General features: G+C 38.4%; 1 protein-coding gene across 3 annotated transcripts; it reads left to right on the top strand.

The window, feature by feature from the left end:
• The first annotated feature begins 1,619 nt into the window (after positions 1-1,619).
• On the top strand, positions 1,620-18,191 carry LOC134158841 (receptor-interacting serine/threonine-protein kinase 2-like). 3 transcript variants are annotated; one of them, XM_062609174.1, is made up of 13 exons: positions 1,652-1,805; positions 2,294-2,376; positions 4,229-4,394; positions 7,263-7,416; positions 7,609-7,764; positions 7,906-8,054; positions 9,895-9,944; positions 11,100-11,261; positions 11,993-12,078; positions 14,201-14,269; positions 15,037-15,163; positions 16,169-16,321; positions 17,577-18,191. In XM_062609174.1, the coding sequence occupies exons 3-13, from the start codon at positions 4,243-4,245 to the stop codon at positions 17,897-17,899; spliced, it is 1,581 nt and encodes a 526-aa protein (XP_062465158.1). In that variant the 5' UTR covers positions 1,652-1,805; positions 2,294-2,376; positions 4,229-4,242; the 3' UTR covers positions 17,900-18,191. The 3 variants fall into 3 exon arrangements, with proteins under 3 accessions (XP_062465159.1, XP_062465158.1, XP_062465157.1); XM_062609173.1 differs by lacking the exon at positions 2,294-2,376 and having other exon boundaries at positions 1,660-1,805; XM_062609175.1 differs by lacking the exons at positions 2,294-2,376; positions 4,229-4,394 and having other exon boundaries at positions 1,620-1,805.
• The last annotated feature ends 3,390 nt before the right edge of the window (positions 18,192-21,581 follow it).

The following is a 21,581-nucleotide window of genomic DNA, read 5'->3' as shown; positions in this document are numbered from 1 at the left end:
AAGAGCTGTGATTCTACTGCAGTGCAATCTGAGCCTGACAGGCTAACACTTAAAGCAGAAGCAAACATTTTTAATGTACTTTTTACAGAAGTGTACACTACGGACACAAATGAATGAGCTGTTGATAAATGAAAGCTGAAGGGAGGAGGATCCTGTGACCACAGCAACTTCACAATGCTTTTACCCTTCTCCAGGATTGTTACAGCCCACTTGTTTTACCTTTGCTATTTTAGCTCCCTCATACTAATTTCACTTTTGGAGGGCTGTGCTGGTCAGGGAAAGCTGATGCTGGTAAACACAGCTGAAGCTGTCAGGACAGACCACATTGTAACGCATACTCCACATTTTGTACTTGTGGTGTGCTTCCCCTCAGGCCACAGAGCCCTAGCCACATGATTTCTAGATATAAGGGACTTTCCCATGATCATAGGAAGATTAGGTAACTGCCCTACTGCTTGTTCCCTCCCTGTTGGAGGGGCTAGGATTTGATCCAAAACCAACAGAAGTCTGCCAACAATTTCACTGACTTACACAAGCTTTTGAAGTCAGACTCTATAAATAAAGACAGTCTTCATGGGGCGAAAAGTTTGAATAGATGTGATTGACTGACATGACTGCTTTCTCTTTAAAGTCTTTACCCTGCATCCAGCAGTCCCATCAACCTTCAGTGTGAATGTACATGTTGAAGACTTAGCAGGAACACATGTAAGCCTCTCAGGCCTTTCACAAAATTAAAGATATCCGGGACTTTTAGCATTTTTTTAGCTGAGCCCCCTGCTCAAAGCAAGACTACCTGCAGTGCCGGTTTGGGTCAGCCATGGCTTCGCCTTGCTGAGTCTAGAAACCAGTACTGCGTTACCCACCTGGTAATTTTTTCTTCTATTATCTGGCTTGAATCTCTGAAGTAGAGTCATCTGCCTATGCTACTGGCTGTTATCAGCCACTAGTTAGAAGCTGGCTCTTTATAACTGATTTTCAAGCAGCTGTAGGCTTCTAGTAGACACCCCCACAGCCTCCTTTTCCTGACTAGCTCACAATGGCTCCCTCAAACTCTCCTGGTAAGGTATATGCTCAGTACTTCAGATGCAGCCACACTGTTTCTGAGTACTGATGCATAACAGCTTCTCTCACCCTTTTGACTGCATTTCTAACGTAGCCCAGTATGCAGTTTTCCCCACTTGTGATGAGAGCACACTGTTGGCTCATGATCAACTTCCACCATAACCCCTACATCCTTTGCAGCAGGGCTACTCAATAGCCAACTGATACTTACTTCGCAACCTTATGTTACCACTGTGCTTACCTACCCTCTAACCAGAAAAACAGCTCTTTTCTCCTGTTTTAAGATCAATTTGACTTAAAAACTTGTGCTGTTGACTTGATCTACTGCAGAGATAAGCATTAGCAGCACAATCTGCTTGCAGCTCCCCCCAGTTTTGTGTTCAGGCTGTATCCAGTGTAGTGGTTTTCACTGTTACATAGCTTTTCTTCTTGGCATTCCTCATTGTGGAAAAAGTAGCTATCCAACATATTTTTCTGTAATCTTTCATTCATTCATTCCAGCAGCTAACAGCTCATCTTATGAAAACCCATCTGCAGTCACGAAAGAGTTACAGTTTGTATGTCCAACCAGGAAATTTTAGATGTGTGCAGGCAGCCAATAAAAGCAGAGATCAACAGCACAGCTGACTCATGGTTAGGAAAGCTTCAGTTGCGTTTGAATACAGTTCACAGCTGACTCGCACTTGGTATCTCCACCAGTTTCACCCCATCATCCCATGGTTTTTATGCCCATATTTCCAGAGGTGAGTTGATTTTTGCTTCCCATTTCTTTTCCTGAGCCATCTATATATTAACAGAATGTAGTGTTTCTCTTAAGTAAAACATCTTTGCTATGAATTACTTTTAAAAAAATTACCTTTAAAATCAGAAACTTGAAATAAATGGCATTACAGCAGTCTCCCTCCTGCTTCTGCCTGCCCAGCTACAGGTGAATGACAAAGCTGAGACTTTTAGTGTCTTACTAAAAAATAATACAAAACCGTTCATTGCAAAGGTCACCTAAGAAATACTGGGGTTGTGGCTTGATAGTGAGTTTCTAAAAGGGTCTCGCAGAAAAAGCATTTGGAAGGGTAGGACAACTGGAAAAAATGGCTTTGGTACCAACCTTTCACTCTGGGGGGCTGAGAGAGACTTTGTTAACTGCAACTCCATGATAGTCCCATATTCCATGATTAGTCCTTCCTACTGTTTTAGGTAGCACCCTGGATAAATAAAATATCTCTCATTTTAGGGTTAAACTCTTTTAGAGATTATCAGAAAAGTTGAGGTGTGGAAACAGATGTACAAACTCAGACATAGAGAGAGTGGTACTCGGTATGTCATGCTTTGTAACAGACAAAGGTGGAAATGGTTTTCGTGTTTGGAAAATCTCCAGTTAAATTAGGTTTTTCAAATCCAAAACAGGAGCTGATGGCTAGCTCTTATTTTTATCCAAGTAGCCACTTAGAAAGAATTTAAAAAACTGTTACAGCTTTACTTGGTACAATTTTAATTAAAAACAGATATTTCAGGAATGGTTTAGATCCTATATTCATTGCTTGATCTTCCTTGAACCATGTATGCTTGGAGTTGAGTAAATTCATTTGGCTATTTAAATGATTATTTATCATAGTATATAATAAAAATGAGACATAATTCTGCTCCTGACAGCTATCTGATTACTTCCTTTATATTTAGGATTAGCAGATCAGTGTGGTCTGTCTTTGCAACTTTGAAGGCTCATTTGTAAATTTATCTTCATTCAGAGGAATTTTTTTAAATTTTATGTAACTCTTAACCTGTCCATCAGCCTTCTACTATGTTGGATTTATTCTTTAAGGAATTCTTTCAGTGAAGCGCCTAAGGTAGCTATTGCTTTTAAACCACAATAATGTAACAAAATGCAAAAAGTTCAACTGTGCTTTCCTATCAGAATCAAATATTGCTAAAGCTGAACTAGTAAATTAGCTGCTGAATTTTTATATATTTATTTTTGATTGTGGCTAGATGCAGAACCAAATCTAGCACCCCTCTGATTGTGAATATGCCTGCATGGCACAACTGAGATACTGAGATTAACCGAAAATAAGTTGGTTGTGAACTAGAAACAGTTCAGCCATGAGCATAGGATAATTTATCTTCAGGTTTTTGTTTCTATTATGCCCATGGAGAACAAGTGATGTGCTCAAAGTTAGAAGCCTTTCAGGCCCTCCCTATCCCAGGAGCTCTTTTTATAGAGTTCGTCTTTCAGAAGGACACAATTCATGCTCATCAGTCCTTACTGGTTACTTCAAATTTTTGGCCCTGTTACTTCAGTTCCCTCATCTGTTTCCTTTTCTAGTCCTACTCTACAGGACCCTGAAGGGAGTATTCCAGTTCTTCTGACTCACTGACCACTGATCTTGCTGTAATCCTTACCAATGGTTTTATCCCAAGTATTTTCTTAATTTGCTTGTTTTCCTCTTTCACCACTGACTTTTGGTTATCTCTTGTTCAATGAAGCTACACAGAAGAAATAAAAAATGTTGCTTGTGTAGTAACACAGTGGTGCTTTGCAGAGGTTATCTCTAATCCAACTGTACTGCCATGCAATCTATCTGAGACATTCAGATGGCTCTAGAGAGATACTGTACAGAGTAGTGACTCAATTAGTGGCTGCTTTAAGGCCAAAACTCCATTTAGTAGAATTCCACCAGGTTACAACAGTTGAAAATTTGCCTTTTACCTTGCTTTTGTGTTCACATGTGATGTTGTAATAAAGAAGATATGCAAGAACGATGTACAACAAACTGACATGAGTTACCGAATAACTGCCTTTTTTACGATAATCAGGGAAACTATATTTGTCCGCATGTAACTAAGATACTAGTTTGTTGCCTACATAATTCAGTATGACTTTAAAGACACATTTTGTATTATAAACATTTCAAAATCATCAGATGGAAACAATAATGAGCAATTAATTAGCACGTTGCAGCCTCAGATGGCAAGTTAAGGTCCAGACACTCCTTTGCAATTAGGGCATTTTTCCTGTCTTTGTAAGGAAAGTCTGACACAGATCACCCTGTTGGATTAGGGTGATAGTTATTTGGGAAGTAAGGGGTAGTGCAACTTCACTGTGCTTTGGTGATAGTGACAAAATGAAGTTCTTAAAACTTTTTTCTTTCCTGCCATCTTTTCCCTGAAGCCAGACATCAAGAAATGGCTAAATCATTACCTGTGGTAGCCCATGAAGATTTGGATAGCTTTACCTTGACCAGGACAAGCTCAGGCTTTGCACTCAAAGCTTTTCATATTTCTTGGAACACTCACATCTCTTTGAAGCTGCTGACCAGCCAGGATGCTACAGGGAGGTATGTGTCTTATTTGGCCAACTAACCACAGATGGGCAGCCCAGACCTGCAGAGATGGCACCAGAATGAAACGTGGATGCCCAGGATCATCAATTCCTAAACACATCTCCATTCCTAGAAATCACAGAATCATAGAATTGTTTGGGTTGGAAAGGACCTCAAAATCATCTAGTTCCAGCCCCCTGCCATGGGCACAGACACTTCACACTAGACCATGTTGCCCAAGGCTCTGTCCAGCCTGCCCTTGAACAATGCCAGGGATGGAGCATTCACAGCTTCCTTGGGCAACCTGTTCCAGTGCCTCACCACCCTTACAGTAAAGAATTTCTTCCTTATATATAACCTAAACTTCCCCTGTTCAAGTTTGAACCTGTTACGCCTTGTCCTATCACTACAGTTGCTGATGAAGAGTCCCTCTCTGGCATCCTTGTAGACCCCCTTCAGACACTGGAAGGCGGCTGTGAGGTCTCCACGCAGCCTTCTCTTCTCCAGGGACTTCAAACTCTCTCAGCCTGTCTTCATATGGGAGATGCTCCAGCCCCCTGATCATCTTCATGGCCTCCCCTGGACTTGCTCCAATAGCTCCATGTCCTTCTTTTGTTGAGGACACCAGAACTGCACAAAGCACTCTGGGTGGGGACCCAGAAGAGCAAGAGCAGAGGGGCAGGATCCCTCCTTCGCCATGCTCATTTTGACGCAGTCCAGGATACAGTTGGCTTTCTGGCCAAATCCTGACTAGCCAAGAGGCAGTTTTAGTGAGAAACAAGCTCTATGGGTTGTTATAAATATTTATAAACTTACACCTTAATCCTGAAATCATTAGTTGTCTTTACTATAATAATGTCTACAAACCTTGATCAGTAACACTCAGCATGCTATGGTATTATATCTTCCTGGTGGTCCCTGAAGAGATCTCAGTTAAAATTAATCTAAACCAGCATGTACAGGTGAGAGAGTAGAGAAATGGGAAGATAGAAGGATAATGATTGGGGTTACAGGGCAGTGAGATGTGCACATGCCCTAATTATGAAAATAAGTGACACACATGAGCCTACTGACCACAGAATTCCAGTCTGCAGAAAGTTTCCCAGAATAACCATGAGTTACTTCGGAGGAAGCAAGACCAAAGCATTTTAGGCAATGGGCTGACCAGACTGTTTAACAAAAATGAAGTGTCTGATGTGCATCTACAGAGTAGTTACTCTTGTTAACCGAGAGCACTGCCATTCAGGTGGCTTTTGTTAAAGGCAAAATACGAATGTATTCTACTGAAATACATTCTGTTTCATTTTTTCCCCTGTAAAGGCAGGGGAAGGAAAAATGATATTTCATATAACTATTTTTAAATTAACAGTTTATATTGTCAGTAAGACTTCAAAAATCAAATGCTGCCTGATTTTGGGAATGCAAATATAAAGGGTTGGTTTTTGGTATTTTGGGGGGGGGGGGGGGGGTGTTGTTGTTTGTTTTTGTTTTTTTTTTTTTGTGGTTGGGGGGAAGATTGCTCTTCTTTTTAGACAATAGATGTCCAGCAATTTTGTAATCTGAACAAAAGTTACTTGTTTGGCAGCTTGTCTGAATAAAAAAGTTTCCTCTATCCCCTATTCACATTTTCTTTGAATCAAATAAACAAACCCCAATCTAAAATAGTTAAAATCACAGTTAAATTTTCCTTTGCTTTGAACATGCTATCCTGGTGGGGCAACTTTTCACTCAGACTTGCTCCCTTAAACTAAAGCCACTGTTTTGTTTTTCTCTCACTTCCTATCATACTGATCTCTAGTTTACACCACACAGTGTTTAGGAAATCTGTGAGAATAAATTGTAATTCACTCTGGCTGCAAAATGTTTAACTGTGTGCCCATGATAAATATTTAGGTTTGTGGAAATAAGTATTAGAACATGCAGGGCTGTGAAACTTCCAGTGATTAGTTTACAGGCTTCTGAATCAGCACAGTAAGTATGAGAAAATGAGCCTGAAATCTCAGTGTAAAAGCTGGTGAGAATAATGAGAATGAGCTCCATGTCTGTTGAAATCAACTGATTTTTTAATTCATTTCAATGAATTTTTAGCTTACAAGCACCACAGACTAGAGATAATCAAATATTTAAAATCAAGCATACAATTAACAAAAACTGAACCTGTAGCAGAAGTTTAGTTATTTCCATGAAAGTGCACAATTGAATTGATAGTTCAGGGTTTCTTGTGCATGAACAAGTATCTGTTTGAGGTCTGTAGATAATGAAACTTTATTCATTTCATGATGAGCAAAGCAAATCTTGGCTCTTCTCTATAAATAAACTCTGTTTGAATTCGGGTCTACAATCCAGCCACAGCTGAGCTTGAATCAAATTTGGCAAAGTCACTAGAGTGGTACTGCTTACATCAGATCTGAATTTGGCTTCCCTTTTACATCAAGCTATAACATGCTACGTCATGTATCATTTATAGAACATATTCCCATTACATAAGCATGAAAGATCATAATTTCTTGCTGGTAGCAAAAGGATACAATTTCTTGGGAACAGTAAGGGGCGGGGGGGGGAACCCTTGATTTTTCTTAATCTCGCATTCAATTTAATTCAGCTTTCTCCTGCTTTTGCTCTCAATCCTGGTTTAAATGGTGCTCTGATGTTCATATTAAGGATCCAGAGGTCTTTCACATTATACTAAAAAATTTCACTACACAAGGGATTGCTTCATTTTTTTTAGGATTGTTTGGCAGATGATATAATAATGTTTTATTGGTAGAACTTGTGTTCAACCATATGGTTGTCCCTCATTTCCATACCCTACACTCTCATTTGTAGCTGAAATTCCCTTCAGTCTAACCTGCCTCTACCCCTTCTTTTTTGCTTTTTTTACAGGGAGTGGAAGTTGCTACTTCAGGATATAGTAAGTGTCAAATACTGTGAGTCTGAACATCTCCTGCCTCCTCTTGGGGTTTACCAGTATCATGGACTCGTGGGGATAGTGACTGAATGGATGAACAATGGATCCCTTCACTCGCTCATCCATGAGGTACATAAAAGAAGGCATCTTTTACATGACAAAATTACTGACAAGGTCAGCCAACAAAGATCAGTCAGCATGTAAATTATGGACAGTAGTCATAGCCAATCTGTCTTTAGCTTACGTATTGTACTTTCGTTTATTGTCAATGTGATTAATAACCATTTCACACTACCAAACCCTGTATTTCGTGTTACTTAGCACCAGCTGTACCCGGAACTTCCACTGCCCTTACTCATAAGGATCCTGTCAGATGTGGCTGAAGGGCTGTATCACCTTCACAGTCTTGGACCTGCTTTCTGCCACTGCAGTCTGAAACCTTCCAATGTACTTTTGGATACACAGTACAGAGCCAAGGTAGGGGCTTCTATTTTTAGCCTATTCACGTCAAATCCAGGGATTGTCCTATTGTTGCATACATTTATCCCAATAGTCAACATTTAATACCAAAGCTTGAGGTATTCTTACTGAAATTTACTTTTTCTCCTGGCTCTCCAGATATCAGATTATGGTCTGATCAGCTGGAGGAAACAGCAACTGAGATCAGACCTGAATAACTGCAATCAGAGAACCTGCCAGGATTTAGTGTACTTCCCTCCTGAAGTCCTTGAAGGAGGCCTTCCTTCCCAGGAAGGTGATATTTACAGGTGAATCACATTTCTAGGTCATACCTAGTCCTTGCTATTCTACAATGTTGCTGAAATACTTATTTTCAAAGACACTACAGTAAGAATAATGCAGTAGGACTGTATTCCACATTAGGCCAATTAGAGCAGTGAATTAAATGTGAAATTCCCCATACTTGGTGAATAATATACCAAGGTTAAGAACTGTGTACAAAGTTCATCATATAAATATTTATACAATGGACCTAAAAATCTTAAAAGCGTAAAATAGCTGCCAAAACTTTCATATACAGTTAGAGACCTACTAACTACTTCACATAGTTTCTAAGCATGAACTATTGGCTTGAGTTTCAGGAAGAACTGTTTACACCTAGATGAGGCTCAAGTAAAAGTAAGACCTTTCTCTCAATAATGTCCAGTTAAGGCCCTATGGAATCTCTGCTGGAGTAACTTACTGAGCCACTCAAGTATTAATTCTTTTTAACAAAGTGATTTATAGAAAGAAGGATTAACTACTGCCACACGCCGCTTTCAGATATGTTACATGCTCTGTGGTTGCCTCAAGAAATGAGACAAGCTCAAAATGCATCTGCTGTTTGTATGGACATATATCTCTACAACTGGTACAGAGAGTCTAGGGACCAATAGTATAAATAACTTTTAAGCACAATCACACTGCTGCTTTTAGAGCTTTTATGGAAGCAACAAATTTAAACTCCTACTTTGTTGTCACAGGGGCAGACTCTAAGATGAGTCAAATAATGCATACACTTGAGGATACTTATAAATGATGTGACTAACCTGATGTTGCTCTTAAACACAAGATTTGTGTGTAGGAAGAGTGGAGTCTTACTTTCAGGTAGCATAATCCATTTTCCAACATGTCACTCTCATATAATTTTAGATGTCCAGATGTGACCCAATGCATGCCATAGGTGCATGTCTAGACAGTGGTGCAACAGAGAAAACACGTGTCATATATGAAGTATTAAGTATATGTAAGTTATGTGTATGTCCATATCACATTAATACCATCCTAGAAGTTACTTAAGTAAAAGCACTTTCAGATTTTATGTGGAAAAAAAAAAAAGCACAAGAGGGGTTCTTTTAAACACTGTAATTCAGCACTACAGCAAGATACATGAGTAAGCAGATGTGCTTATCCTAGAACTGCTATTCCCCTTTAGATTGCTTTGCTTCTGACTCATCAGTAGCCTGCCTGCTCTCACCCAGCAGCCTCTGTGCTGCCTCTGATTTTGCAGATTGGTCTTTTTTTATCAACCAACCATATTTTATATAATCTGATTTGTGGGTTGTATATGTAGATCTATGGTATCACTGGAATACTTCAAAGGATGCCAGGAAAGGAAAAAGGTATTTGGAGCCCCATCAAAATTTGCTGAAACAAGCAGACACACAGTGGGTTAGACTCAAGTGTTTGGTAGGTTAATTGATGTGTCTGTCAGTACCTGCTGAAAATCCAGCTCTTTCAGCTGCTACTTAACTTACTTCAAAACAAAATTGATAGAGAAAGGGAAACAGAAGGTTCTGAAATTCACAAGAACAAATGGAGATAAGGAGGTAACCTGAAATGTAATTCTAATTAATCCTATGTTAAAAAAAAAAATAAATCTCTGATTTATTATTTTATAAGAACAGCTCAGTTAGAAACTGAAACTTAATGCAGGAAAAAAGCATCTCACCAGATTAGGAAAGACTTGGATAAGCTTTATCTTGAAAAACTCTCTTTCTCTTAAACCAATGAACTTGCTCTTGGCAATGGGAATATAAATACAGACTGTAAACTAACGGATGCCCTTTCACTGTTCTTTTTTTGTTGTTTTGGGTTTTTTTCCCCAAGTTTTGGAATCCTGTGCTGGGAGAGCCTAAGCAGACAGAAACCTTTTGAAGGTATTTCTCTCTACTGTTCATTGTCAGACTTTGTATTGCCCTAAGTCTTTTCCAGAATTCCCTTATTGTAGGGAAATGATGATAGAAACAGCACTGTCTTTTCAGATGTCCCTTTGCTTTCTTTTATTGTTACAGCATGAAGTTCCATGTTACAGGATGTAAAGATTAGAATACCTCAACAAGCCCTCAGTGTTTCCAAAGCAGCTGATCTTTCTGATGGGGAAAGGGGGAAAGGCATAGCTTCTTACCCCAGTTTTACCATATCTCTGTGCTTGCTGAAGCACTTCATTACTGAGATAGGTTTTCCACTTACCTTTTGTGAGAAAGAAAAAGGACCGTTTCAGTGACAAGCAGCTCCTTAGATGAGCAGAATATTAATTTTTAAAGTTGCCATGGATTTCAAATCCTGATCAAGAAATGCCAGTTTACGCTGAATTCTCTCAAAGTAAGCAGGGAATCTTACTTTCTTAGATGAAACTGTGAACCTTTTTAAAGAACTTGTTTGCCAAGCACTGTGTAATAATTGTCACAGTCTAGGAATGACCCCTGTTTCATGGAGGTAGAGATCAGTGAAAGTATTCTTTGCCATGGGCTCCATTCTGCATGGCGAAACTGATGGAAGGACTCCTGTATTTTACAGGCTGAGGACCTTTAAGAAACACTGCATAGAGCAAGAGAATCTGTATATTCATACCGCTTGTGGCTGCCATCTTGTGGCTACACAAAGTAGATCTTATTTTTTTGTACAATAGGAGCTACATTGTTGTAATTCAGGTGCAAGGCTTTACATAAAACTGTGCTGAGAATATGCCATAATAATTACAAGTAATCCTGATGTATCTGTGCATGTAGTGTACAGTGCATATTTACATGCTTATTTGTGACTTATTTGGACAGTTCCTTATCTTGAAACATCCTGTTGCAGTAAGTAGTTAAAGGTTATTACTACTATTTATTACTACTATTATTTGTAGTAGTTATTATTACTACAAGGTTATTTACTCTTTAAATAGCGTATCTATTTACAAAAGTGTTTTTTGCTTATTAAAAAGCAATCTTTGTTTTAAAATACAAAAAATAATTTATGCTGAATATAATCTTGAGAGTTCTGAGGTTTTTCGGATTTTTTGCAGCGATGTTTTCCAATAATTGCAGGTCAAACAACCCTCCTGGAAGTTATGACAGGAATCTGCAGTAATTTACGGCCTGGCATTTCAGAGAAGTTTATACCAAGCAATTTGCCTGAGAGGAATAGACTTTTGCACCTTATCACTCTGTGCTGGCATCCAGAACCAGATTACAGACCACGTACTACCGGTAACATTCAGGATTTGCTTTCTTTGCAAGATCTGTAATGGAGATAGTCTTGCTGGGAACATTGCTCTAGCACTCTAAATCAGGGACAGTGAAGTGGAAGTAGTCTTTTAGACCATCAGAGTACTACCCATGTTTTTTCTAATTGAAGCTTCCTACCAGAACTGACTTTTCTCCAAAACTGTGTATAGTATAAAGTTATAATGAGTACAAATAAAGAAAGGGATATTATTAGCAGTATGTATTAGTTTAAGAAAGAACTACCTGTCTTCAGCATTTCTTGATTCCAATGCCCAACCAGTTCCTTTTTAAGTGTGCTATAGTTTACTTTGGTAGATTATGTTTATTATGTTTCAAAGATACCCAATAAATGTTAAAATTGTGGTACTTCAGGACTTTTGAGTAAATCTGTGAAGCTGAAGTGCTGAGGAAGAGATTTGAATATAGCTTTCTTGTGACATATTTATATATTCATGTGTAAAACCTTAGCAATTATGTTCACTGTGTCTGTATGAACATACAAGAAAATGTGATTTTAACGTGACTGTAACCATTCTGTAAGACCAGGTCAAAAAGGGAATGAAGAGGAGATGTAAGATGGAAGTTGTATTAAACTAATTTCATCTAGTTCATCCAGCTACCCAGTATAATAGCAGTTAGTTGCAATCTGCTGATGACTACATACATACTTTCAAATATAATGTGGTATTCAAAGTGCTTTATTACCCCTGCAGAATGTGTAGACCTTCTAAATGGAATTTTGACCAGTATAAGTAAGGAGGCAATTTCCACTGCAATCTACAGTCTGATGGATGCAAAGGTTAGTGCAAAATTAAGTTTTGTCATCCTCCATGGACATTATTTGATTCTTTCCACTGCAATCTTTGTAGTCCAAAACCAGAAAAGGCTTTGTCTTTATTGTTTTATTTGCATTCCAGAGAGCTGGAAAGTGCCCTGTGGCACTTCATTTAGGAGCTGTAGAAAATAGGTACTGTGAGGTTCTCTAGAAACGACATCAATTGCTACCTGGGATTATAAAAATAATCCCGGCACTTGATCAGGGTAAGTGCCAGTTTCTTTCTGGTCACCAGCTATAGTCAGACTGGTAAACTCACGTGAGAACAAATATCAGCCTTGTGTAGAGCAGATTAGGGCTAGAACCAAGGACAATTTCTGTCATTTATACTGGTTAGAAGACATTTAGTTCAAAACCTGGACAGTGTTTGTATCTGTTGTAGCAATACTAGTATCAGCACTTTTCTGTATGCTTCACTGCTTCTAAACTGACATGCTTAGGCACAAGACACTGTTTGTCCTAGGCTCTTAGAGGGTTCCTTGATACCACAGGAATGATCAAGGAATGGTCAATAACATCGCCATGGGAAATCTGGCACAAACCTTACAGCCGCAAATATAGCTATATCACATCTAGCTGAGTTAGTCATAGTGGGGAAACTAGTGACACATGCTTCAGCCCTTGAACAAGTATTATGACTCCATCTGGATTTACACAACCCGTACTGTGTTACTGATTTCATCACTGTGCTTATGCACAGTTGTTTATGTTAATGAACCCTGAACTATTTCTACATGCTACAATCACATTCTGGGACATAGAACAGATGATCAGTGTTTTAACAGGTGGCATAGTTATAGTACAAATCATTTTTGCTACTGTTAAAGTTTATTTAGGCTTTTGCTGCCAAATATTCCATAATCTACTGCTTCCATCTCCCTTGAGCAAGCTTTTATTTTTCTATTATTTGATAAATAAGCAAAGAGTGCTATTTATTATTCAAACAACTAAACTGATAATATGTCCAAAATTATTATGAAAATGCTCTTGGGGATTCTTGAAAATGGATTTATTCCTAAGTGTTGAAGTATAGAAATATCATGGTTTAAACCCATCCAGTAACTCAGCACCATACAGCTGCTCACTCCCACCTCACCTTTCCCCCCACCCAGGGGAAAAGGGGAGGAGAACTGAAAGAACTTAAAACCTACGGGTTGAAATAAGTACAATATACTGCTACTACTAATAATAATGGAGATAAGAAGAGGAGAGAATATAAACTAAAAGTGGAAAGGAAAACCACAATAAACCCAAGTGAGACACAATACAATTGCTCACCACCCACTGACTGATACCCAGCCTGACCTGGGCAGCAGTTAGTACCTCCTGGGTGACTCCCCCCCCAGTTTCTATACTGGGCATAATGTGCTGTGGTATGGAATAGTGGAATAGCCCTTTGGCTAGTTTGGGTCAGGTGTCCTGTCTCTGCTTCCTCCTGGCTTCTTGCGTCCCTCATCACTGGCAGAGCATGAGAGACTGAAAAGTCCTTGATATGGGTAAGTGCTACTGAGCGAGAACTGAAACATTAGTGTGTTATCAGCACTGCTCTCAGACTAAAGCCAGAACACAGCACTGCACCAGCTACCCAGGAGAAAATTAACTCTATCCAAGCCGAAAACAGGACAAGAAACTAAAAAGTAGTTTAACAAATCTGCTGCAGATGTACAAAATGGAAAAAAGTGACAAGTATTGACACATCCTTATTGCAGACACTTTGGCATACTAAACACAGGATGGCCTCGCTGTTTGGATGCTTAAAGGAAAACATGTTACAGCAAGTTCAATCTCTCTCTCTCAGTCTCTCAATACAGGGTTATTTTCTCCTTCCCCTGCATGATTCAAACCAGTGTTTTACAATAAATTTGACACAGCAGAAACAGTAACAGAGTTTTGTGCCTGCTTACATGTGTTAAAATGCAAAATTGCTCTGTGCAGTTCACCATTACTATATATCCATGTACCTTAGACCATAATATATATTGTCAGTAAAAATCACTAGTGTCAGTATAAATTCTTGCTCCTGACAACTGTGAATTGAACAAACCATACATATACTTACTAGAGTTACTGTGCCATTTTCTTCCAGGAGACAGCACTTAATGCATGCAAAGGTTCAAAAATATACACATTGCAGACTGGCATATGCAATTCAGAGGTAAGTATACTGCATGACAGTCTTATAAGAGTACTTCATAAGCTGCTTGTTTTTCATGCCAGCCCTCACAACGTGTAATACAAACACTGCAGGGGAAAATGTCCCTAACCCTTTTTGTCTCTAATCAGGATAACGCCACCCAGTTCACAAACAAACCCAACTGTTTGCCTTCTTCCAAGCAGCTGACTCTTGCAAAAAATAACCTCCTCCACAGAAGAGTTGCTTTGAACCTCTCCTTCTTGAATAGGTCCTAACGAAATTGCAAAAATCTAACCTTTCTTGTAGTGTTTTCAAAATGATGTCTGGAAAAAATCTTAGGCTGAATTCTAGCATTTTCAACCAGTTTTCTTAGACCAAGGAGAACTGCTTTGTGATAACTCCAAAATACAGTTAACTCCCATTTTTAATGCAATTTTGGCACTTGTGGCAGGCCTGCTGATATCGAAAGATGCAGAGAGAGAACTGATGCTCACATACCTGGATCAGGGCTAGTTTTAAACAGGTCAAGTTCTAGTGACACCATGGCTGCAGAAGCAATCTAGGACTGCAGTAAACCCTAGGACAGTTAGCCTATGGATCTGTGCTGCCACAGTGACCCAAGGTAACTAGCTAAAGTTGAATTAAGTACATCTGTAGGCTCAACAGCTGCATAACCACACCGCCCTGCAATGTGATACTCCTGCCTTATACTCCATGAGAAAACTGCTTAGAAAAGCTTTTGGAACAAAGCTTCCAAGAATATAATTCTCCATTTTGCTCCTTTTCAGGTCATCTGTCCACAAAAAATTACCCACTTAATGAGCAAGAAAATTCCTTTCATAGTGCCAAGCTTGTCAACTATTCTACTTGGTAGAGGTGCAAACAATGCAAGAAGAGAAAATATTCTAGAGACAGGTCTGTTGAACACTATCCCACAGAATGCAACAACAAAGAATGGTCTCTATCTTAAAACATATTCAGCTCTGGCTATTCTAACAATATTATCAACTGTTCCATATACAAATGTTATTTCCCTTGTAAAATTGTCCCTTCTCATACTACAGCTGTGCTCCCTATTAGTAGTATCTGAAGCATGAGTTCACTGCAGAAAACCAGAGATGCCATAATATTTTTTTGATTAAGTGTATAGATAAAAAAGCCTTTTTTGCTAATTTTCATTTAGAGCCCTAACCAGTAACATACAACTGCCTTTCCCTTGCACATCAAATATTTACAGAACAAGTCCCTTCTGGGAACAACACTGCCTTGTGCTACAAGCAATAAATGTTTTTTTTCTAATTTGCTAGTAAAAAAAAAGGAGGTATGTTTTAAGAAGACTGTGTTGGATGAGCAATCTATTCTAGTGGAAGGTGTCCCTGCCTGAGGCAGGGGGCTGGAACTAGATAAGCTTTATGGTCCCTTCCAACCCAAACATGTCTATGATTCCTGGTGATTACCATTCCCATATGAGTAACTTTCTTTGCCTTTCCAATGTGGATTTGTCCTATCAAAGTGTTTAAATGTGTATCAAGAAGAGATATATTTCCTAAAACCTTTTTCATTACTCCTCAGGCCTTTAAACGTAACACAAAAGTTGAGCCATAGGAAACCAATTAACTCATAACAATATCTGCATTTCCAAGCATGTTAGCTCTGATCAATAGTCTGCCAGACTGACTGACAGAATAGAATGTTCCATAACCTCAGAAACTAATTCCTACAGACAGTTTGAAAAAAGTCGGATGTGTGTAGCAATATATGGAAAATATTCTTTGGAAGGGCCCAACAAACAGCTAGTAATAAGTTAGAGCGCTCTCAAGTTAAGTCTTCAGTTGCAGTCTCTTATGCAGTGGCTGACATGTATGATGTCCTGTTTTTCAATTCAAGGGTCTTATCTTACTCATCTCAAACATCTTCTAGATCACCCAGGCTCTGACAGCAGAAAATCAAATTCGTTTTGCTCGACTCCCTTATCTGGTTCAACTGCAAGCAAAGCAAGCAGTCGGCATAACAAGCCAGCACTGGCTCTGAAGCACAGAGCACAACCTTTGCATCTTGAACAAACAGTTACAGGTAAAATACACTTTCAGTTTGAGGTGGCAATATTCTCCTTGGCCAGATCTTAATGATTAAATTGTTTAAAGTGTGGAGGGCATGGATCTCTCTAAATTCTGTGCACATTTCCAGGCACTTACTCTAACAACTCCTCCAAACTTGGTACACATGTCTCACAGGTCAATTTGTGTATAGCTGCTCCTATGTTCTCAGAAGCAAAAGCATTGGCCACCAAGGACGCTGGCTTGTTTGGGTCATATTCACACTGATTCTGAAAAGAGCACAATAAAAATACAAACAGTATAGCATACAGTGAATGTGAAACACATTAGCTGCTTATGTCTGAGATTTATTTATTTATTTAATTTTAATCTGTGTTTTTTATACCTCTACAGAAGTAGCTACTGACTAACTAAATAGCTGAGCAGGAGGAGAGGGGACCATCCACTTCCTTACTTATATGGTCTCAGTTCTTCCACTGAACAAACAGAAAAGTCTGGCTTTTGATTTGTGAAACCTGCCTCTGCCTGTAGCTTTGTGAGCTTTTTTGCTAACTTCTGGCAAGACGGCCCATGATGTTTCTCACATCTAGTTGGCTGTTCTTCTCCACTTCAACTTACTTCCAGAATTAATGTAATGTCTGGATAAATCAACAGACTAGTTCATGCAGTAGAAGTTCATCACAGATCTCTACTGTCAACAGTTACTAATTTTCTCTTGGTGTATGGTATTTACTGTACACTAAACCCACTGATGTTAGTAATAAGTATTCTAATCGGTTTATGAAGAGACAGAACCGAAAACTCTCGGCTGCTTTGAGGTATTTACTTTTGTTACTAGTTTGGCTTTGATATATATTCAAGTTTCCACTTTCATGCCACATGTTTCAAACAGTCCTGCTATGCTGAATAATCTATTACCTATTCTTCCACTTTCTAGAGGACAAAGTTTTCTTATCTATGTCAAGACAAACTATTTTGCATGTTTCATACAGGTGTTAGATGAATAGCAGAGGACCTGAAAATCTCCTCCCCTTACAAAATCTGAATACTTAATAATCTTTAGAAACATTTATCCTCTGTAATCAGATCTCCATGAGTTTCAAACAAAAAATGAAAACACGTTGGATTAATTTTGAACAAAGAATGACAATAAACTACCTTCTCCTTTCCTCTACTGAGTTTATATTTCTGGTGTTGATGCTATCACTTGCTAACAACTTCAGAAGAAAACAGAACTTAGTTTATGTCATTTTGTTTCCTTTTCACTCAAGATCCTTGCCGCAAAGGAAACTGCTGTCAAATACTAGCCTGCCAGAGGCAGACCATACTGAACTGCATGACAGAAGGACGCCTCAACCACATCCTTGATGTCCTTCGCTCACAGCAAATGTTGTCCCGAATGGATTATGAAACAATTACCTCTTACCCCACAGTGACTGGCCGTGCTCGGGCATTGTTGGACATTTGCCTTTGCCTTGGAGAGGGGGCAGCCCAGGCAGTAGTGACTGTACTTTCAGTGACCAAATGCAGCCCTCTGGTACAATGCAGCCATTCCCCAGACTATCCTGCTAAGGGAAACAGGTTGATGTTGTGACAAGGTTTTTTTCCAATTTATTGCACGCATCAGAGCCCTGGTAATTTGTAATGGCAATGATTCATGTTAATTCCTTATAACCCATTGATTGAAGTCACTCCTTTCTACAGAAAACATTAATGCAATGTGAAATATCAAACTGCTTAAAGCTTATGGTATAGTGCTTGTACTCAAGCTAGTTCATTAGCTAAGATTTCTATTGTCATTGCCTCCACGTTCTGTAGTTATCCTGATATCACAAAATAATACGGAATAAATTATACCAAGTAAGAGTAAAGGTAGAAGAATCAAATTGTTCTTTAGTATGTATGGGAAAAAAACAAGACTCGAATGTGAAGAACATCTTGAGTTGCAGCAGGGAAATACAAAACATACTAACTCCGTAACATAAAAAACTCCAGAAACAGCAAAGGGAATAATAAAAAGAAGTCACTTCAGAACTGACCATACGAAGTTATTAGTAAAACTCTCTCTTGCAGTTATTCAGAAAAGACAAAACTAGAATTAACAGATGTTAAAAATTATGTCATATTTAAATCCTATGAAGCTATTTAGATTTATTAAAGGAACAGTAAGTGGAGTAGGCAGATGGTTATTTTTCTGAATTTAATTATATTTTTCTTCTTGATGCTGGTTGCAGCTATCTTTTGTTGACTTGTAAAAAGATGACTGTCTCTTACTGTTTTTCCTATCTGCAGGTGCTCAAAAAGATTTAAAGGCCATTATGAAGACCACCTCCTTTCCCACACCCAGCCCAATTAGCAATATTCATGGAACTTTATGTTACCTGAACAAAAGCTGTTGAGTTGACAAAATTAATACAAACAACAGTGATTTGCCTTTTTCCTCAGCCTGCTCAGTTTATTTATTAAAAACACAGATGTTTTAACTGATTTAAGGCATAAATTAATGTATTTTTGCTGGGAGTTACATGAGTATTTATAACTGCCTTGTAACTCAATCACAATTAATCACTAAAATCTATCTGTGAAATCATGTGCCTGTAAGTAAGTCAGCTATCAGGAAGACGGAATGGAGAAAACCTGAATTAAAGACCTGTGGATACTATTTCCACCCTCTAGTCTTTCTGTAAATTCTAAAAAAAAAAGGCAGCACTTGTACATTTTTCCTTTCCTGCAGACCATGGCTGGTTATTTCTTCAACTAAAATCTTTTCCATCTTTATTAAATGTCAATCTTTGTAACACAAGATTTCTGTCAATCCCTTAAATGTTTTCTAAGAGAGCCACTAAAACACATCATCTTTTTTATTTAGAAAACTTTGTTAAAACTATTTAAGATTCTTTATTACCCCAAAACTTTTCTTGTCCCCTATGCCTATTTTTACAATGGGATTTTCTTTGTGTTACTATATTGCCCTTCCTCTTTTTCATGAAACCACAGGAACATAAAGAAGAACTTACAACATATAATGTTGAAATGCAAACAAAATCATAGACAAAACCAGGAACATTACTTGTGCTGAACTGGTATGACCTCACATAGAAATCTGATTGTTTTTCTGATAGACTGCATGTCTGAGACAAGTTTTCCTAAAGCCTGTATGAGACAAAAAGATTTACAGCCAAATAAATATTTCAACACAGGGAAACTTTCTGCAAAACAAGCCAATACTCTTTTCTCCTCCCTTCTGCTCTGACTCCTGCAGAGCTGGTTCAAATGCAGCCTGGAATCTCTGGCTAAAACGTGTTCTCTCGACTAAAATCAATTGTATGCTTGTATGCAAAGCTGCAGATTTACTTGTTTTACAGAAATCTCTCAAGTACAGAATTAATCAAATATTCAACAGAAGAGAGATTTGGATGCTGGTTTATACCATCATGTCTTTCAAACCCCAAATTGTATAGTCTTTAATTTCATTTTCTAGATGAGACGAGTAAGAGGATCTGAGTACCTCAGCTGTTGCATTTTATTGTGTTTTGTAGGAATGGTTTCTGCTATTCCATTATTAGTGTATCAATGTCAATTTAATTCATTCTTAGAATCACAGAATCATTTAGATTGGAAGGAAACCTTTAAGATCACTGAGTACCTGCCAAGTCCACCATATTCTTAGCTGAGCTATTTATCTTTTTTTAATCCAATGACAACTCTCAGTTTCTCTGTCCAGACTAGCTCCCAGCAATGAAAGCTGTCATTTCTTATTCAGTGTTCCTTATGTTGATCTTCATCAGCAAGAGAAGGTGCATACACTGTGGCCAGGCCTCTGCTGCTTGTAACAGTGCCAATTAACTGTACCAATTATTGTGCGTCATGACAACTACAGAGGTAAAGGTTCGCTACAGCTTTGATACTTCAAGGCACATGCTTGGGCATGTAGAGAGGATTTTTCTTGTCTTTTTTTACAGCTGACTATTTAATCACAGACCTTTTTTCCTGGACAAATGAAGCCCTTTTAAAGGATAAAATAATTTCAGAATTTCACAGGTGCAATTTTACTGTACAGTATATACTGGATTTAACTCCAAGAACATGTAATGCACCTATCTTCTGATTGTTTTGTACAACCACTGAATGTTTTTTGTTTTAATGACAAAACATCATGGGCAACTACAGTGTATGTTATTCCAGCACAGAATAATACAAAAGAAGAACTTCTCCAGTGATACAACACTTTAGTAATAAAATTTGTTCTTTGCTATAAGGACAAATAGAGTTCCTCATGTGACACTGGGTAACCTATGTGACTGACCGATACAAGCGTGAGGTGAGGACACCTACAGGACTCAACCATAAAGTCTGTTGCATGAGATGACACTGATGACCCATCTTAACAATTAACCTAGCCATCTCCTATAGTTTCAGAATAAGCTGAGTCTTTCCATACCAGTGACACAGAGGTAAAAATACCTCCCTGACCTCCACAAGCAGTAATGTGATACCTGGAACTATGAGGTTTAGGTTTCTTTATCATATTGCCTGAGTTCTGACACAGAAGCCCAAGTGCTTGCTCTCACTTCAATTATTGAGATTCATGTAAAATATAAGGACAGCAATGTCACCAATGTTGCGTAAGTGATCATGTCACATTGAATCAATGCTACAAGTATTCAAAATGTCCTTAGCTTGTGGGAGTTATACTAAGAAAAAAATAGTACTGAAAAAAATAGCCATAAACTTTAACAAAAGTAACTAATTTCTTCTTGAACTAAAACATACCTGTAAGTAACCGCAGCACTGCTTTGAGTGTTTTGAAAGGTTTGATTTATGGCACTTCATGGTATGTGACTGGAAGCTGAAAAGGCTTTTCATAGTTGTGGGGATCTTGCATAACTTGGGAAACTCCTGGATCCTAATTAGTCCACCATGATTTGCTCTGTGGGACACTGTATGCACCAAGCAATCAAGCGCCAAGTGTGGAACAAAGGAGCAAAGTTCACAACACATATAAATAGAATGCTGAGAAATCAGTTCTGAAAATCCAGCAAAGCCAACCATAATTTTAATTTTAGGGCTGAATACCTTCTAATATTAGCAAAGAGTGGATTAGAAATTGGAGTAACTGTGTTGGCAGACAAAAGACTAAATTCATTAATAGGGCTATCCTATTTACTACAAAGGCAAATGGACTGGCAGTAAATCCTCATGTGCTTCCCTAATCTTCAAGGGAATCGTGTGGAAATCTCTATAGAAAAGTCTTTGGGTTTAAATTTTGGAAAACT

This window comes from Pezoporus occidentalis, unplaced genomic scaffold (genome assembly GCF_034315485.1).
Source record: "Pezoporus occidentalis ecotype Australia unplaced genomic scaffold, CSIRO_AGI_Poc_V1 ctg135, whole genome shotgun sequence".
NCBI lineage: Eukaryota > Metazoa > Chordata > Aves > Psittaciformes > Psittacidae > Pezoporus > Pezoporus occidentalis.
The sequence above is the reverse complement of the archived record's forward strand: the minus strand, read 5'-3'. Positions and strand labels throughout refer to the sequence as shown.

Bases quoted from the DNA above. Each gene is read 5' to 3' on its own strand.
- LOC134158841 (XM_062609174.1), top strand. From the start codon at position 4,243: ATGGCTAAATCATTACCTGTGGTAGCCCATGAAGATTTGGATAGCTTT. The intron at 15,164-16,168 runs GTCTGTTGAACA...AACATCTTCTAG, and splicing joins AGAAAATATTCTAGAGACAG to ATCACCCAGGCTCTGACAGC. The intron at 16,322-17,576 runs GTAAAATACACT...TTTTCACTCAAG, and splicing joins TCTTGAACAAACAGTTACAG to ATCCTTGCCGCAAAGGAAAC.